The sequence below is a fragment of the Rattus norvegicus genome, chromosome 4 (genome assembly GCF_036323735.1).
Source record: "Rattus norvegicus strain BN/NHsdMcwi chromosome 4, GRCr8, whole genome shotgun sequence".
Classification (NCBI taxonomy): Eukaryota; Metazoa; Chordata; class Mammalia; order Rodentia; family Muridae; genus Rattus; species Rattus norvegicus.
Window position 1 is genome coordinate 116995601 of NC_086022.1, and position 20450 is coordinate 117016050.

A 20450-nucleotide genomic window follows, 5' to 3' on the forward strand; every position below is an offset into this window, starting at 1 on the left:
TAGGCGGAGCTAGGACAGGTGTAGGTGTAGGTTTCTTCCTCAGAAGGTTGGAAACATTCCTAGGCCTGGAGTCACCAGTGAATTTGTAGCACTTGCTTCAAATTCCCAAATATCCATATCTTTACTACTAGGAGTATATATGTAATAGTAGGGGAAATATGTAAGTATGAGTGCAGGCACTAGATTCTTCAGAATTATTTCTTCGTTCCTGCAAGATGGCTCAGTGAGTAAGGGCGCCCTCTGCTAAACTTGAAGTCTCTGAGTTGGATTTCACCACTACCCCGACCCGGGGACCCCACAACATGAAAAGCAGATAATCCACTCTCTCAGATGGTCCTCTGACTTCCACATGCATGCCATGGCACTAATGGCCCCCAACACACATACACACAATAAATAAATTAAAATGCGAATATACTTATGAATATATTAGTTAATTTTCTCATTGCTAAGATCCAATTTAAGGAAGGGCTTATTTTGGCTCACTCAAAAAGCTCAGCTTCCTGACAGCTGGGATTAAAAGTGTGCACCATCACAGCAGACACTGTTTTACTAACACATGTGGAGTCCACTTCCTCTCTCACCCTACACTCTTGACTTCCCCTTACCCTATTAAACCCAACGCTATAGTGGATGGATGGATATGTGTCTCTGAAATAGACCAGCCTGTATTTAAACACTGCTTAGGTTCTTTATGAAGACATGCAACGAGTCAGGGGTTCTATAACGCATAAATGGCGCTCACAGTTTGAATGCTCTCTGCTGACGTGCACGTGGGTGCAACATAGGGCTTTTTTTCTTCTCAGTGGGTACAGATGAAGCCACAATTCACAACTGGGTCACAGTGACTTAAAGCCTATGCTTAGGCCAAATAACATCTACAGATGCTATGGGGCCAGGAGGCAAAGCTGAGACCAGCACCTCTGGAGTTTCAGTTTGTGCTGCACCCTTGTCCACCATGATGGAAAAAGCAGGGTGGCAAAAAAACTGAGAAGTCTGGTCACATTGCATCTGCAACAGGAAGAAAAGAGCACATGCTGTTCTCTCTCTCTCTCTCTCTCTCTCTCTCTCTCTCTCTCTCTCTCTCTCTCTTTCCACCTTCCCCCTTCCCCCATGTCAGCCCATGGTATGGTGCCATCCATAATCAGGGTGATCAGGGTGGATCTTCCCACATCAACAAAATCTAGTAACTCCCTCACAATTACTCCTAAATGTTTGTCTCTGAGTGGTTCTAGATTCTATTAAGTAGTCATTGTTAACCATCCCACTATGAAACATTGGGCTGGAGGAATGGCTCAGCAGTCAGGAGTGCTTGCTTTTCTTGGCAGGGGCTCTGGGTTTAGTTCCCAGCACCCACATGGTGGTTCACAGCCATCTGTAACTCCAGTACAGGGAATCCCATGCCCCTTTTTCTGGCTCCCACAAGCACTGCATGCACCAGGTACACAGACATACGAGCAGGCAAAATACCTACCCACGTGAAATAAAATTAAGAATCACGATCCTTAAATAAGAATTAAGGTGACCAGGAAGTGTGCTGGCCAGAGTCAAGAATGAGCACTGTGTATCTGAGAGGAGAGTGCACAGAGAATACACCCAGTGGAGAGCTGGAGTGGTACCATGACTCTGCTCTGCATGTAAAACTTCCTCATTCCCAGGTGCCTTTAAGGAGCCAAGTGCCCAGGTTTCTATAGCAGCTATGGTTTGGGGCAGGACTCTGATGTATGAAGTAACTTCCTCCTGTCTCAGAGGGAACTTGCACTTATCAGGTGTTTTGTACGATTTCATATCATCTCCTCTGCGTCTTGGGAGGAGACCTGAAAGAGAAGCTGACATTTTCAGTGATGTGCTATCAGGAAACTGTATTGAAATTTGCTGTCTCAGATGCAGAGTTGACAGACTTCCCCCACACAGGTGGTTTTTAGCTTTTTAAAACTCCTACCCACTTAGTTATGTCAACAAGTCTTTACCAACCCTCACTTTCACATTGAAAAAGAGAAGTTAGTGGTAATGACCGAAACAGGGGAATTTAGGTTGAAATATGGGCTTATGCACGCAATCTGTATGTTATCAAATAGCACATTCAAGCATTTTACTATATTTATCTTGATATAGTGTTGTGAATTACTTAAATAGCATACAATTATAAACAGATTTAACCCTAACCTGCTTTATCGATAAAGTCATGAAGAATTCCTACTTAAAAATTTCCTGCTTGAACCATAATAAACATATATTATGGTGTAGCTGAGAGGGAATTTGGTGAGTTAAGAGAATTTGCTGCTCTTCCAAAATACCTGAATTTGGTTCCCAGCACCCATATCAAAGCAACTCATAAGCACCTGTAATTCCAGCACCAAGAGACTCAACACTGTCTTCCAGCCTCTGCATCCACATATATATGACATTCACTCACACATACACAGAGATAACTTTTTTGAGAGAGAGAGAGAGAGCGCTTGGGTTTTAAATAATATGGATGTAAGTAAACATATATCAATTTATTAAGGACTAACTAGATAGTTCACAACAAAATTATGATAATTATCTAGTAAGGGATAACTACTAAGAATTTGTAAGAGTCACATAATTATTATGGTGGTTTGACTGAGAAATGCTCTCCATTGGCTCGGGTGTTTGAACACTTGGCCCCCAGTCTGTGGCACCGTTTAGGGAGGTGATTGAGACTGTAGGAGGTGCTGCCTTGCTGGAGGAACTATGTCCGTGGGGTTGAGCCCTGGGCGTTTATAGCCTCACTGCACTTTGCCCTCTCTGCTTCCTGGGCATACTCGAAGATGTGATTTCTTAGCTTCCTGCCTCAAACACCTGCTACCATGCCTCCCCCATCACTACAGACTCACTCTCCCTCTGGAAACAGAAGCCAGAATGAACAATTCCATAAGTCATTTTTGGTCGTGGTCTTCTGTCATAGCAACTGATGCAACCCTAAATCAAGAATAGCAGCTGAAGACAAAGACCAGCTGGGAGCATCACTGATGTCCTTTCTAAAATGGCAGAATTATAATCTACTTGTGGTGTGCACACAACTGGTACTTTACAGACCAACAGCACATCTCAGTAGTAACCAGATAACAAATCCAGCCGTGCAGAAGTGCTCTTGTATTTTTGGGTGTGTTACTGCTGATACTCGTGTAACAACTGAGTTGGAATGATGATGAGCGAGCAGCCCCTCGTCACCTGTAGAATGGAAATCTGGAACAGCATCCATGTTGTCTGTGAGCAGTGAGTACTTCCACTAAGTCGGGCTGAAGGCCGCTTCAGTACATCATGCACGGTTCTGTCTCCTAAGGTGGTGTCTCTGTTACTAAGTATCTGCTTTCTGGGAATGGTTCTTGAGCAAAGCCTGACCAACTCTCTAATCTTAATCACGTTCCCATTAGGTGCACAGCTCGTGAAGGCAATTGTGGTCTGTCATGGCTTTCTTCTAGCAATCTCGTTTCCTTTCCGTAATCAAAACTTCAATCAAGTCAGTTATAAAAAATGATATTTGTGGGGCTGGAAAGTTGGCTCACTGGTTGGGAGCCCTCGTTGTTCTTGCAAAGGACCCAGGTTCAATTCCCAACACCTACATGAAGGCTAAGCTTCCTCAGGCACCAAGCATGCATGTGGTGCATAGATACACATCAGGTAAAACATTCATACGCACAAAATAAAATAAATCTAAAAATAAATTTTAAAAAATTTAAAAAGGAAAGATGATCATTCAAAATGGTCAGGAAAGGAAAATGGTGTTTGTGAATTCAGGAGTTAAGTAGTAATACTTGGTGTGTTTATTTCCCTCTCAGGGTTTAAGAGAGTAAAAAGCACCCTGCAATTATACCGTATGTCATTTTGAATTCTTTACCTGTTCAAACACTTCCAAACATAATGACTAGATTTACGACCATAGATGCTCCTGACATTTTGAAGTACATGCCTGTACATTTGCACAGAGCTGGGAGGAATTTCTTCCTCAGCACCGGGAGTCTCCTCCTGCCTTTTTATCAGCTCACCATGTGCTCCCTCTCATGCTTCCTTCCTAACATTTCCTTCCTTCCCAGGTCTCATTACCTCATGCAAATCTCTATATCTTCTGAGGTCTGGGCTCTGTCACTCCTGGGCTTTGGATCGCACTTGCTTCCTTCATGGTGTTAGTAATATTTTGTAATGGTCTAAAGCAAGTACAAACTTTAAAATTTGGGGAAAACAAGTGTTTTCTTTTGTCTTAGTCAGTGTTCTGTTGCCATGAAGAGGGACCATGATCAGGGAAATTCTTACAAAGAATGCATCTTTAACTCGGGGCCTGCTGACACATTCCGAGGGTTAGTCCGTTATCATCATGGCGGGGAGCATGGGAGCACGCAGGCAGGCCATTTAGCAATAGCTGAGAGCTACATCCTGATCTGGAGAGGAAAGCATATGCCAGGGCTTGGTTGAGCTTTTGAAAGCTCAGAGCCCACCCACAGCAACACACTTCCTCCAATAAGGCCACACCTCCTAATCCTTCTAATCCTTCCCAACAGTGCCACTCTCTGCTGCTAAGCATCCAACTGCATGAGCTTCTGGAGGCCATTCCTACTCAAACCACCAAAGCTTTGTTGATTCATTCTGGATTATTAATCTCTTGAACATTACTTCCTCACAAAAATATTCATACCTTATCTTCCTTCTCAGATTACAGAGTGGTTTGCATATTTCCCTTTGTTTTTAGTTTTCTTGAAGAGTTAATGCTGTGCATCTACTTCTTTGCCTCACAATAAATTCCTCAGCTCATTTCGACCAACATTCAGCTTTGTCCTTCTTTTAAATTATTTTATTTATTTTATTATGTGTGTGGGTGTTTTGTCTACATTTATGTCTGTACACCTTATGCTTGCTTGGTGCCCAGTGAGGCCAGAAGAAGATCTGCAGGGACTGGAGTTACAGACAGTTGTGAGCTGCCATGTGAGTGCTAAGAATCAAACCCCAGGTCCTCTAGGAGAGCACTCAGTGCTCTTAACTACCGAGCCATCTCTCTAGCCCCTCAGCTATCCTCTTAAAGCTTGGTAGTGGCTTTGGAGAACGACATGCAGTTGCAGTGAAAGAAGTCAAATTCAGAGTTAGAGCAAGCTGGTTAAAGGAACAGTTTCTGTCACTTGGCAAACCTAGAAAAAGTATGTATCTTAGCTATTCAAAGTGTAGCCTAGGGACCAGTAGCCTTGTGTGTCACTAGAGAGCTCACAGAATTGCAGACCTGCTGGATCAGAGCGCACACGTTAATGACATGCACACAGTGAGGAGCATCTTCATGTGACTCTTTTGGAGAGAAGATACTCAGGTACCTTATACGTGAAGTGTAGGTGGTACCTGCTGCATTCGCTAACTTTCTTGCCATTATATCATATATCATGTTTTCACTTGTCTACTCACTGGCTGACTCCCTATTAGCATATAAACTCTCTAGTAAGGGTTACATTTTCTTGTTGCCATATCTTCTGTATCTAGCACAGTATCTGTACAGAGTCTTTACTATTTTTGAGTGGATGGATAGATGCATAATTTATCAGTCCCTGTCATTCATCCCGCTGTCATTTATTAACACTGTTATCAGAACTGCTCTCATTTAGCATTCTCATGTTAGACAATGAAGATTTAGAGCATTTCTATTACCAATTGAATTCAATAGAAGGTTCTATTGGATTGATCTACTTGGACTTTCTTGTTTCTTTGTGAACAATCTGTAATACCATATAGAATTAAGTTCATAGTTCTTAGTGCAAACTTTAGATGTTTGCAGTTACATATACTCACATATACATGCATATACACATATATTATATATTTAAATACATATACATGTATCTCTATATACACATACATACATGTACACACATACAAGAATCATTCAAGCCCACTACAGGCACCGCAGCCTTCTGCTCCATAGTGCATGACTCCCAAGGAACTTGATAGCCAAAGCAATCCCTAAAAATTACCTGATGGTCCTTTGCTAGGCCACGGATAACAAAGTCTTTCGTTTTAACTGAGGGTCTTATGTCATTATGGTACAGTTACAGACTATTAGTTTGTAGATAGGGTAAAATCAAATCCTGGGCCTAAAAGCATTTCCCATCATGTTAGATTGGGATTGACTGACACAACGTGAAATCATTTGTTCTGATAAAAGAACAATTCTCATGTAAAGATTGCTCTCCACTTCCTTTTATTTCCTGATTCAATCAATCCTGATTTAATACATCCCACTGAAATTTTCTATAAATCCAGATTCTAAGATCCATACAGTATTCTATAAATGGATATATTGTTATTTTTTAAGCCATTGCTCTATTTTGATTATTTTTAGTTTACTTTGTAATTTATGATTTCATGTACATTTTCGTCTCCTTTGAGAATTCCCTTAGAATTAGTTTCTAAAAAGTTAAAGTTAGGGACTGGGGATATAGCCAATGGAAGAGAACTTGCTTTGCATCAATCTCTGGAGGGAAGAGAGAGAAAGAAAGGGAGAGTAGCACAGAGAGAGGGAGTAAAGAGGGAAGAAGGAGGGGACAGGGGAGGAGAAAGGGAGAGAGGGAGGGAGTAAAGAGGAAGGAAGAAAGGGAAGGGGTGAGAGGGAGGGAGGGATGGAGGGAGGGAGGGAGGGAGGGAGGGAGAGAAGAGGATAAAAGGAAAGAAAAAGAATAGATGTTTTAAAGCCAGGTTGTGGAGCTCACACCTGTAATCACAATATTCAGGAAGCTTGAGGCAGGAGGATTTACCTGAGTAACATGAGTTCAAGGACAAGAGACCCAGTCTGAAAAAGCTAAGGCAAGAGCTGGAAAGGTGGTCAGCAGTTAGGAGCACTAGTTGCAGAGGCCCCAGGTTCCTTCACAGCACCTACTTTGTATTTGTGACTCGAGTTACAGAGGATCAACGCCCTCTTCTGGTCTTCTCAGGTACTGCGCACGCAGTGCACAGACATACATGCAACTAAAAACACTTATACACATAAAATAAAACTAAATGAATCTTTTTTAAAGGCAAAAACAAAAGAAACGAAACAATGAGGACATCTTTTTTTAACCTCAAAAAAGAGACTTTTCACAGACAGACTCTAAATCTGTCCCATTTAACTCATTAAAATCAGCTTCTCATCTAGAATACCTGCTTGATACTGTTTTCCTTAGTTATTTCATAAAAGATGAAGAGAAGTAAAAATAATTCTAACATTTCTACAGTCCAAGTTGAGACATACATTACATTAACAGATACTTTAACAAATGCGGGGGTTGGGGATTTAGCTCAGTGGTAGAGCACTTGTCTAGCAAGTGCAAGGCCCTGGGTTCGGTCCTTAGCTCCAGAAAAAAAAAAAATTATTAGCCAGCAGAAAACAAATGCCATTGGATTAGGCATGGTCGTGTGATGGCCATTGCTTATGTACTTCCATACCCAAATCATGGTGTACCGCATGGTGCAGTGTGCTCACCATCGAGACTTACTAAGAATTGGCCAAGTGAGTAAAGTTGTGGACACGAAAGGTAAAAGGCAAGAACAGAGTAGAGTGTTGCGCCTGTGTTTGATAGGATGGGGTGGAGGGGGTGGGGGGTGGGGGGTGGAAGGTGGGAGGTGGGGGGTGGGGAGTGGGGGGTAGACGGGGTGGAGGTGGGGGGGTGGGGTGTGGGAAGACACGACAATGAAGAGGAAGTTATCTTCACTCTGTTTTCCTGAAATCCACAACTGCTCATGGACCATAGAGGACTATTCTCAGGACACCTTAGAACTTGAAGACTTAGAACTCCAGGAATGAAGCTGAATGATTCCTGAAGTCCGGAGTGCGGGTGAGGGGCCAAGTGCAGGGAGATGACCTGACGCCTCACATCCTGGGGCCACAGGCATCACCAAGGTGTGTCTGACCTGGTGAAACCTGGGGGGAAAAGAAGCCACAGAGAGAAGGAGATTCAGTGGGAGGAGCCTCTGAAAGGGGCGGTGCTACAAGGGGAGGTCCTTATCCGAGAGGCACTCAAAGGGCGGAGCTTCTGGGAGGGGCGGGGGAGTCAGAGGAGGCGGTACCTAGCCGGAGGAGCCTCGGAGGAAGGCGCCTATAGAGGCTGAGCCTACAGAAGGCGTGCAAGTGCTGAGCTTGAGGTGAGTGAAGGGGACTTCTAAGATGGGAAGAGTGGTGGGCTGAGAGTACCTGAAGACGACTCCAGAGAAAGGTGCCCGGAGGGGGACTCCCTTCAGCCGGTACCAGAGAAAAGATTCGCCAGAGGGAGTTGACAGAACTGGGGGTTGACGGGTTGCCCCCAGAAAGAGACTCCTGAAGAAACATAAGGGGAACTTCTGAGAGGGACATCAACCGGGTGTCTGAAAGTGTACTTGTTAAAGAATAAAATAGTCGCCTGAGTGACTAAGGGTCTAGGCTGGGGCTCTTGAGCGCCAGAGCTATGCTATTGTTTGATGGGGCGGAGATAACCAGGTCGGAAAGCCTGAGGAGTTGCCCTGGGGAAGGCATCTGAGGTGGACTTTTGAGGGAGCGGAGCCTGAGGTGAGGTACCTGAAGGATAATGCCTGAGGTGCCTGAGAGGGCGTGCCTGAGGGAGATGCCTGAGGTGATTGTACCTGAGGGGCAGTGCCTGTGGGAGTTTTCTTGATGTACCTCCTGAGGTGTTCCCTTGAAAGGGCATGCCTGAGGCAAGATTTGCCAGAGCTGGCGCACTCTCTAGGAGCAGACAGCTTGCCTTGGCGGGTAATGCTCCCTCTTCAGGCCCCTGGGCAAAGGAAAAGACTGAAGGGCTTGGGAGTTAGGATGGCGCCTCAGAGGTTGATTTGGAGGACACACTTACAGGCCTCTGAGCAGGTGTGAGGGTGCAGCCCAAGAACTGTATCACCATTGCTGGGTCAGTGAAGTCCACAGACAGCTTGCTGGCTTGAGGAGTGGCAGGACCACCGTGGCCCAAGAGCTAATACTCGCTCTGGCCAGAGCCCCCTGACTGACTAACAGGAGGAAGACCTAACTTATTCTCATTCATTCATTCTTTCATTCATTCATTTATTAATTCATGCATTCTCTTCCCCTTTTTGGCGCGCACGTGTGTGTGTGTGTGTGTGTGTGTGTGTGTGTGTGTGTGTGTGTGTGTGTGTGTTCGCGCGCGCATGCGCGCCTGTGTTCTGTCTGCGCCCGTCCCCCCACCCCGTCCCCCCTCTCTCAGTCCCTCTATCTTCTCATCCATCTGTCTCTGTCTCTGGTCTGGAACTAAGGGTGATAATCTCTGTTGGGGTTCAGAAATCACCACACGAACCATACAAACACTAATCTCAGTTAAGTAAGAATAGTTTATTGAATGCATATCCTAAATACTGGTCAGACTCAGGACATAGCTAAGAATTATCTGAAGTATAACAACGGACATCTTTCTCTGCTAGCTTATAAAGGAAAAAAAAAAACCCCACAAAACCTATACTGAGTTCATATGCAGGTGCAGGAAGTACTGCCCAGTGGTCAGCTCTGACTCAAGATATTTCAAACATAAACAGTTCATATTGACCTTTAACTTGATGGGTCCTAGGTGAAACTGTGTGGGATTTCTTAAGATTAACAAACCTCCTAACATAACAAGGGATGTCCTCAGCATGACCCTGCTCTAAGTCAGGTTATTTTTCTGTGTCAATGACTGGCAGGCATTTCACAGCAACCATAGGAAATAGCTGGAAGGCATGGAACAAAATGGCTACAGCTATGCTCCTGGTATCCAACCATAACAATTTCTGTGCCTTTCCAGAGCTGGGGTTACAGGTGAGCCACTGAACATGTTTTAACTTCGTCAGGAAGAAGAAAACAATGAGCCGTGAAGGTCAAAGAAACTTTGCTATTGTCTTCCCTCACCAGGGGAAACCTTGTCGTATTTTCTATTAATTTTTCACTCTTTTTTTTAAAATGGAGGATAGGGTCCATGAAGGCAAAAGTTCTTTATTTTTTTTATTCTTTTTTTTTTGTTGGATATTTTTTATTTACATTTCAAAGGTTATTCCCTTTCCCAGTTTCCCACCCATAAGCCCCCTATCCCATTCCCCTCCCCTTCTTCTATAAGAGTGTTTTCTCTCCCCAACCACCCTCCCTTCCCGCCTCCCCCCCTGACATTCTCCTACACTGGGAAGGGGGGTGGGTTCCAGGCTTGGCAGGACCAAGGGCTTCTCATCCCATTGGTGCCCAACAAGTCCATCCTCTGCTACATATGCAGCTGGAGCCATGGGTCTGTCCATGTATAGTCTTTGGGTAGTGGTTTAGTCCCAGGGAGCTCTGGATGGTTGGTATTGTTTTTCTTATGGGATTGAAGCCCCTTCAGCTCCTTCAATCCTTTCTCTAATTCCTCCAACGGGGACCCCATTCTCAGTTTGCATTCACCTCTGTATGTGTCATGCTCTGGCTGAGGTTCTCAGAAGATGGCTATATCAGGCTCCTGTCAACATGCACTCTTGGCATCAGCAATATTGTCTAGTTTTGGTGGCTATATGTATATAGGCTGGATTTCCAGGTGGGGAAGACTCTGAATGGCCATTCCTTCAGTCTCTGCTCCAAATTTTGTCTCCATATCCCCTCCTATGGATATCCCCCCCCTTTTAAAAAGGACTGAAGCATCCTCACTTTGGTCGTCCTTCTTCTTGAGCTTCATGTGGTCTGTGGATTATATTTGGGTAATTTGAGCTTTTAGGCTAATACCCACTTATCAGTGAGTGAATACCATGTATGGTTTTTTGTGATTAGGTTACCTCACTCAGGATGACATTTTCTAGTTCAATTCATTTGCCTATGAATTTCATGAAGTCATTGTTTTTGATAGCTGAGTAGTACTCCATTATGCAAATGTACCACATTTTCTGTATCCATTCCTCTGTTGAAGGGCATCTGGGTTCTTTCCAGCTTCTGTTTACTATAAATAAGGATGCTATGAACATAGTGGAGCATGTGTCTTTGTTGTATGTTGGGGCATCTTTTGGGTATATGCCCAGGAGTAGTATAGCTGGGTCCTCAGGTAGTACTATGTCCAATTTTCTGAGGAATCTGCAGACTGATTTCCAGAGTGGTTGTACCAGTCTGCAATCCCACCAACCATAGAGGAGTGTTCCTCTTTTTCCACATCCTCACCAGCATCTGTTCTCACCTGAGTTTTTTATCTTGGCCATTCTGACTGGTGTGAGGTGGTATCTCAGGATTGTTTTGATTTTCATTTCCCTGATGACTAAGGATGTTGAACATTTCTTTAGGTACTTCTCAGCCATTTGATATTCCTCAGCTGAGAATTCTTTGTTTAGCTCTGTACTCCATTCTTTTAAATAGGATTTGACTCTCTTGAGTCTAACTTCCTGAGTTCTTTGTATATATTGGATATTAGCCCTCTATCAGACGTAGGATTGGTAAAGATCTTTTCCCAATCTGTTGGTTGCCGTTTTGTCCTAATGACAGTGTCCTTTGCCTTACAGAAGCTTTGCAGCTTTAGGAGATCCCATTTGTCGATTGTTGCTCTTAGAGCATAAGCCATTGGTGTTTTGTTCAGGAAATTTTCCCCAGTGCCCGTGTGTTCAAGGCTCTTCCCTACATTTTTTCTCTATTAGTTTGAGTATATCTGTTTTAATGTGTTTCCTTCACCTGTTCGGTTGTGTTTTCCTGCAATTCTTTAAGGAATTTTTGTGTTTCTTGTTTAAGGGTTTCTACTTGTTTACTTGTATTATCCTGTATTTCTTTAAGGGAGTTATTTATGTCCTTCTTAAAGTCCTCTATCATCATCATGAGATGTGATTTTAAATCCAAATCTTGCTCTTCCAGTGTATTTGGATGTCCAGTATTTGCTTTGATGGGAGAACTGGGCTCTGATGATGCCAAGTAGTCTTGATTTCTGTTGCTTAGGTTCCTGCGCTTGCCTCTCGTCATCAGGTTGTCTCTGGTGTTAGCTGTTTTGCTGTCTCTGACAAATGCATGACCCTCTGTAAGCCTGTGTGTTAGCACTCCTGTAGACCTGTTTTCTTTCAGCCAGATCTGGGAACAGAGAGATGCTCCTGGGTTTGTGTGTCTTGAAGCCTCCAGGAGGGTCGCTTGGACCAGAAGAGTTGTCTTACCTCTGCTCTCCGGTGTGTCAGCGCTTCTGGCGACTGGCTTTCAGCTTTCACCCAGACTGCTCCTAGGTTCCTGTGCCAGAGGGCACAGAAGGCACTAGGTGGGTTCCTCTTGGGTCAGGAATGTGGGCAGAAGTAGTTGTCTCCTCTGAGCTCTCAAGATTGCCCACACTTCTGCGAGTCCAGCTCTCTCCCCCATGGGATTTGGGTACAGAGAGCTGTGGGAGAGGTTCAGCTCTGGGCATAGGCAGGGTCAAAAATTCTTAAAACCCACACAAAGTATGGTTTGTTTTGTTTTGTGGTAGGAGGGTGGAATCTAGGACCTTCCACATGCTAGACCGGTGTTCCAACTCGAGGGAGAACAATTGGATCATTTACTCATTTACTGAACAGTAAAGTGTCCTAAGAGGTATACACGCGCAGCACAGGTATTAAGAGGCCCAAGTCTATAAGTATTCAAAGAGCACAGCTGGAACTTGAATGTGTTTGTGATGAAAGAAACCTGGGGAATGGGCAGCCCACTGCGAGCCTAGAGCCTGGCCCAGGGTTGGAGATCTGGGAAAACACAAAGACAAAAACTTGAGAGCAGGATGAAGAATTTTGGATTTTGTTACAAGCATAGCTGAAGCCTATTGAAAGATTTTAGTACTAAAGTTACTTGTTTTGTGGTGGTTCAGTCCAGCTCCAGGTATAACCACATTGCAGAGGAAAAAACATTCAGTGGGTGTTCTTAATAAAAGGAGAGTTTATGGGGTCCTGTTTACTAGCGTGTCCAAACATCTCAGATGCACTATTTGATTATGCTTGGGGAGAGCTATCCCTTACTTCATCTGAAGCATAGCCTTCCACTTGTAGATTACTGTGAGATCCAAAAATGGCTGTAGCCACAGTGGCTCATGGTACAAGATTTTGTTAACCTTAGGGGAAAGAGATATTTCTGCTGTCAGGGCATTTTCTAATGTCAGTTCAAGGGCTATCTTAAAGTTTATGTTTAGAATTTACTAAACCAAGAGGGTATTTTATTCAGAATAAACTGCGTAAACTGACTAGCATTGCTACCAACACCATTCTCTGTCACAAGATCTTTTCATTCCATTTTTTTCTCCATTTTTTTTGAAATTTGTTATCAGAAGAAACTTAATTGCTCATTTGTTTAGATTCTTGTACATTTGCAGGCCCTAAAGATTTCTGAGGGGAAAAATTAGTTTTATTTTGCCTTTTTAAATTGTTCATTGTGTGTCTTTATGATGCGTTTAAATGTATGATGTGTGTGTGTATGTGTGTGTGTGTGTGTGTACATGTTCATGTGTGTATAAACACACAACTTGAGTGTGAAGGTCAGAGAGCAAACTCTGATGTTGGTTCTTGCTTTCTATCATGTGTGAGTTTGAAAGGGTTTTTTGTTTGTTTGTTTGTTTGTTTGTTTGTTTGTTTGTGTATTTGTTGCTCATAATGCATATGCCAAACAAACCAGCTCAAAGGCTTCTGGGAATTCTTCTATCTCTGCTTCCTATGTTAAGGTAGAACTGGGCTAGCAGGTGAGGTGTGCTATGTCTGGCGTTAGGTGGGTTTCAGGGATTCAAATTCAACTTGTCAGGCTTGTTCAGCAAGCACTTTATCCACAGAGTCATCTCCCAAGCCTTATTTCATCATGATTTGTGTGTTTATTTGTAATACTTTCCTGTAAATATCTAGTAATATTTTACTTGCAGTACAAATGAATCACAATCCATTTCCTAACAGACAAGATAGATATGTGAGAAGATACACAAAATTTCTATTAGAATTATTTCCCACTTAAAAAAATAATTGTACAACCTGAAACACAAAAGAATTCTCATCATTGGGAAACCACTAAAAGCTCTCTTCCTAAGTGCGTTTAGAAAAATGCAAAGGTAACATTTCACATACTATACTTTAAAAACACCAGTAACATTGAAAAATGTTTTGTTTGTATTTAAAGGGGGAATAGGTTTTGGGCATTGATTTGGGTGTGATGACATATTCCTCTGATTACAGCACTTCAAAGGGATCAGAAGGATGACGGCTCAAGACCAACCTGAGCTATACAATAGAACCTGTCTCAAAAATAACACACAAAATTGTTTTTAAACAAAAACTTCTCGGTGGTTTGAACAATACCTTGTGTTTGCTTTCTTCCCACAATATAACTTATGATACACCACACTTTTTTCTATGCCTCAGAAAATGGTTTTAATCCTCTCTAAGTTTGTATCTATTTGAACATTTTTCTGAGAGTTCTTTTAATGATTCCATTTTTGCTAGTGGCATTTTCTCTGCAATATCTGCATCTTTTTATGTCATAACCAACCTCCTATAAAATGTCACATGGACTAGTCACAAAGAGAAAGGGAAGTAACACACTTACTCTCTTTGCTGTCTGTACTCTGCAATGACCATTCACTGAGAGACTTTAAAAGGAGTTATATAATTGTTCACTGATCATCGTGATACGCATCTGCTATTTCCATAATAATCTGTAGACTAAAGAGCTAATTTCTTTATGCAATTACTTGATTAGTTTTCTGCAGCAACCTGAAATTTGAATTGTTTTGATAGACAGTGTTAATTATCAACCCTGTAGTACCTAAAATTGGTATGTAGTGAAACTGTTCAAAATGCAGACTTCCTATACCTAAAATGATGTTTTCGAACTGTGCATAGTGGCTCATCTCTGTAATCCCAACATCTGGAAGACTGAGGTGGGAGAAACAATGTGAATTTAAGGCCAACCTGGACTACATAATGAGTTCTATGCTAGCCTGGACTACAAAGTGAGACCTTGTCTCAGATAGATAGAAAGATAAACAGATAGATAGATGATAGAGAGATAGAAAGAATAATGTGCTATTTTTATATATGAAGAAAAATAGGCTTATAGGAGTGGTAAGTAAGAATAAGCCTCTGGGTGTCCATTTTTTCTGTATCAACATATGTTACCCTCAAACGAAACATTCATATATATGAATTACAGATGGTTGTGGTGAGCCACCATGTGGTTGCTGGGAATTGAACTCAGGACCTCTGGAAGAACAGTTAGTGCTCTTAACCGCTGAGCCATCTCTCCAGCCCAAACGGTCTATTTAGAAATTGGCCTTGTACGCTAGTTTATTTGTTCATTTTTATTTTGTTTGTTTTTGAAACAATCTTGTTCTGTAGCTATGACTGACCTTGATCTTGTGATAATCCTTCTGCTTCAGGCTATTAAGCCATGCACTAATTTAAAAACACAGTTAAAAGAGTAAATACTTGTATTGCTTGTTTTGGTAAACATATTAGGCATTGATTTGGATTTCCAGGTCCAAGAGTACATTTAAGCAAGAATTAGGGAAGTGGTTCAGTGGGTAAAGGCACATGCCCCAGAACCCATAGAAAAGTAGAACTGCACAAAGTTGTCTCCTCGGGCATCTGTATGCATGTTGTGGCACAGGTGCACCCCGTATACGTGTGTTATCCACATACAAGCACAGTAATAGTAAAATGAACATTTTAGAAGAGTTCTTTCACGTTAGGCTTAGAGGTACAGTCATGTGATCACAGCTACTACAGAGGCTGAGGCAGGATGGGGAATTGAATCAATGTTAGATCAGTCTGTTCTGAAGCTTACAACATAGCCCAAGACTGGCTTCAGTCTTCCTGCCTCAGCCTCACAACTCATATTGAGCCACAGCCCTGATGCTCTAGCTTTTTACTAACACATTTTAGCCAAATTATCCTTTCCCAAGTTACTAAGGGGCTTTGTCATGTACGGACATTGGATTTTAAAGAAAAAAATCAATAGAGGATCATATAATTTTCTCATTTAATCTTTCAATATGATAGATTACTATAATTCTGATGTTATATTGAACTTAGGCTCTCTGGTTTCTTTCTTTTCCTCCTTCTCTTTTAAAGACTAGTTCTTCTTATACTGTAACCCTGGCTGACCTCAAGCTTAAAGCAACTTTTCTGTCAAAGCTTCCCAAATGCCAAGATTAGAGATGTTAGTGTAAGCCGCCGTGCCTAGCTAATGTTATGCTTCTGAGACAAACCCGACTTGTGGTCATAGTAAGTTATTTCTACTTTATACATTGTGTCCAGCCACTCTGCTTTCAAGATTGTTGTGGCCGTGCTGCAGTTTTCACCCTTTCCGTCTTCCATCTCTTACATCTTCCTGCCTCCTCTTCCAAAGCGTCCCCTGAGACTTAAAGGGATCATGCAGATATCTTATTAGGGCTGAGCCCTTGACCATCCATCTTTTGGTCTTAGTGTCTTGTGCAAGGTTTTCATATTCACCGATATTTGCTGCCAGGACTGGCTTCTTCATTTAAAGCTGAGAGTAGCCTTTGTCTGTGGGTGTAAACATCTATTTAGAAGATGGTTTAATAGTTTATCTAAGCAGCAATGTTAGGTTCCCAGCTAGGGCCCATAAACTCTACAGTCATGTGTTTTGGATCAGGTTTACATTAGTGGGTATAAGCTCGCTCTTACAGAGCAAGCCTGAAATCCAACTGGGAGATGGTTGGTTCCTCCTGCCCCACAACAGTCATGCCATTACTGTACAAATGGGCGCATCTGCCAGGCAGGTTCCTAGGATTCACAGGTGGGTAAAACTGTAGACGTCTCCAGCCCCCAGCAGCCTACATAACACCTTCCAGCACTGTGGGAGGTAGCCATCAGGGAGGAAATTTCTAACTCAGTTCCAATGCGATTCCTCTATAGCTTTTGTTCTAGGTGTGTGGTGCCTTCAATAAGCCCTTATCAACTACTTGTAGTGGAGAACCAAGAAAAAATAGCAAGAACCTTTATTATTTCAGGAGCCTCCCTGACCAGAAACCCCTATGGAGTTACCTACCCCATACCTGACACTGTGGGAAGCCTTAAAATATGGCGAGAAAGACAAACATAGAAACAAGTTACAATATAGGACAATTAGCAGTAACAAACTTATGAGGGCAAATAAGCTTACCCAACGCCTGATTTAAGGCACAGTGATGCTCCTGTATAACTCTTGCACTTGGGAGGTGGAAGCAGAAAGATCAGGAGGTCAAGATCATACTCAGCTACATAATGAACTCCAGGCCAGCCTAGGTAACATGAGACCCTGTAAAAAACAAACAAACAAACCTGAAGTTTGAATCTTGTGTGTAACTGCTTTATTCTTTATTAGTTCCACAAACATCTCTAAGCATTCTCATACTTACACCAAAATCAGACATATCCCATCTCTTGGGTGCTGTTAATGCAGGACGACCTTGCCAAGTTTGATGTGGTACCCAAATTGAATCTTTTTGGGAATTTTTATCCCCTCGATGTATATATATTCTTTGCTTCATGTACCTAATCCAGTTTTATAAAAGCCAGTTTTTTCTTTTTCCTTTCCTTAGGTTTATAAAACATTGATGATTCAAGTGGTGGCCACAGTTCCACGCTGCCATGCATCGAAGGAGAACTACGAGTAGAGGGACCTCCCCTGCCACGAAAATTAGTCATCAACCTCCGAGGCTGCTCATTGTGCATATTGCTGTCCCTTCCTGGGATGACATCTGCCCCAACCTCTGTGAGGCCTTGCAGAACTTCTTCTCAATAGCCTGCAGTTTGATGGGCCCCAGCCGAATGTCTCTGTTCAGCTTATACACGGTACAAAACCAACATGAGTGTGTCCTCCCATTTGTGGTAAGTTTATCTCTAATCTTGGTATCCTGAAAGCAAATGAGATTTCCACAGCAGAACTCATGGTTGCTTTTACTTACAGTAAAAACCGCATAGGTTCCTCGTATCTGATTAGCCCACGTGAACCAGAAGTCATCCTGTGTATATGGGGACTTGTGCTGCAAGAGGGAAGCCAGCCTCTGAGTTAATTTGGGGGCAGAAATAGGCTGCAACTGGTCCCTCTGCTGTGAGAGGAGAAACCTTAGCATTTGCAGTTCTTTGAAATGTAAACAGCTAGATCCTTTCACCCTCTTTGAAATGTAAACACTTGAAGAAGTTTCTAAAGCTCTTCAGAGGTCTGGTTTATCCAGTAACTCTCTTTCTCCCAAACTTGTCCTGGGGTAAAACTCAAGGCCCTAATTTCTTTGCTCAAAAATTCCTGACTGCAAAAACCATGAGACTATTTTCCCTGTGTTCCACTCCAGTGAAACTTTGACTCCGTGCAGGTAAAACATCACTGAAGGTTTGGAAGGAGTGACTGGACCATTATCTTTACAAAGCTCCCTCACGATAATCTTCTCTCCTCCTCAAAGAAAATCCAAGTCTTCCCTCTCTCTTCGATATAGCTCAAAATCACAGGGATGAGGACTTCCAGAGATTCCACTCATTTCCTTCTTAGAGTCAGCCTTATTGTTAAATTAATGGTCATATGCTATGTCTTTAAGATAACCAAAGAGGAATTTCACAGACTTGTTGTTGATTATGTCTGTAAAATCTTACTAGAATCCACTCATTTTTAAAATTAATGTCTCATCCTCCTCACTGAAAGTGAAAATATTAATATCTCTTTTGAATGAAAATAATACACATTTGTTCAAGTTCGCTTGAACACTGCTGTGGTTTGAATATGCTTGGCCCAGGTAGTGACTCTGTTAGGACGTTTGGCCTTTTTAGAGGAACTGTGTCACTGAGCGGGTGGGCTCTGAGACCCTCCTCCTAGCTGCCTGAGGATGTTGTGTCTTCTCCTATCTGCCTTTGGATCAAGATGTAGACCCCTCAGCTCCTCCAGCACCACGCCTGCCTGGACGCTGCCATGTTTCATCTTATAATGGACAGTTACATGTTGTCCACCATAAGAACTGCCTTGGTCATGGTGTCTCTTCACAGCAATGGTAACTCTAACTAAGACAAACACCATGACAAAATCAATGTGGGGCCAGGCAGTGGTGGCACACACTCAACACTCAGGAGGCAGAGGCAGGCGGATCTTTGGGTTCAAAGCCAGCCTGATCTACAGAGTGAATTCCAGGACAGCCAGGGCTACACAGAGAAACTATGACTTGAAAACAAAACAAAAACCAATTTCAAGGCGTTGATGCAAAACCACAGCTCTCATTTTAAAGGGAATAAGAGGTAGCTTATTCTGGAGCCATTTCAAGTGACCATAGCCAGGGAACACAGATTCAGATTACCCCAAATTCCATGTTCCAGTGTGGAAGCGGTTTCATGAAGTTTTATAGAACAAAGAAGGCCATAAATCAAGGCAAGGTTAAAATACATTGTTGAATGCATCAGAGACACAGGTACAACCAGATGAGGGAGACGTTACTATAGGTCCAAGATGCCATCTGATGACATTCTTAGTCTTTGAGTTGGTGAAAGCTAGAGATCTGCTAAGTTAATATATTCTAAAGGTTTTAATATATTAGTCACAGGATATTAATTCCAACATAGAGGAGGGCAAGAAGTGGTTCCAGTGGGCTAGAACTAGCTAACAATGATGTAATTCGCCTTTGGAACTGCAACATTCCAATCTCTCCACCATATTGAAATTCTAGTCAGTTAATCAGTGTCTGGAGACACAGCTTCTTTCCAGAACTCTCATTCACAGAGAGGAAAGGGTTTGTTGGAGTTACATATTCAAATCACAGTCCATCATGACGGGGAGTCAGGGCAGGAACTGCAGTCAGGAACCTATCAGAAGCCATCTAGGAAAGGCTCAGGCATGCAAAACAGTTTTCTGGAGATGGCCCACCATTTTGCATAGCCTGTGAGCTCTGCATGGGTGACAGGGGTCTAAGGGTGAGCTCTGCCTCAAGGCCACCAGAGACTTTATCCCAGGAGTGCTTCTTGCTGCTGATGTGCCTTTCCTGTCACTATTACATAACCTAATGATTCCTGGACATTGGTCAACCCTCTTGGGCAGATTTCCTGTAGAATCAATATGAAGATGTAGTTTCATATAATAAAGACATGTAGATAAATTGATGATTTAATAATTACTGATAGTAATTTTATAAAATTCCTAAATGTATACATGTAATTTCAAGCCCTCTATAAAAGAAAGCTGCAACTAGAGCTCTGTAAAGCTTCATGTGTCATGAGCTAATTGTAATAAGATAAGAAAGCAGGCTTGACATAAATTAGTGATCAAGAAAGAAAAAACATTCATTGTAGGTCAGGTCCAAGGATGAAGCCATGGATGTACCCTGTGATAAATCGAGGCCATGTGAAACTGCTCTTTTAACTTACAATGAGCTGACAGAGTGAAACACTGCTTTGAACTTACTATGGCCATCCTCACGTAACTCCTTTTGTGTAACATTTTATCTATGAGGTAATTTTACAAAGAACTTTTGCCTAAGAAGGTATATAAGAAGGCCAGAGAGAAAAAGTAAGTGCGCCACTTGGGGCTCAGTCCCATTCACCAAACGTAT

At 42.5% G+C, this 20450-nt stretch overlaps 1 protein-coding gene across 1 annotated transcript in view; it reads left to right on the forward strand.

Annotated features, from left to right (window-relative positions):
* The first annotated feature begins 8030 nt into the window (after positions 1–8030).
* Positions 8031–20450, forward strand: part of M1ap (meiosis 1 associated protein) — a 90825-nt gene continuing 78405 nt past the window's right edge. The window contains exons 1-2 of the mRNA XM_006236719.5: positions 8031–8118; positions 17469–17757. Of these exons, the coding sequence (XP_006236781.1) occupies positions 17518–17757 (240 nt within the window). The 5' untranslated portion in view covers positions 8031–8118; positions 17469–17517. The remainder of the gene's footprint in view (positions 8119–17468; positions 17758–20450) is intronic.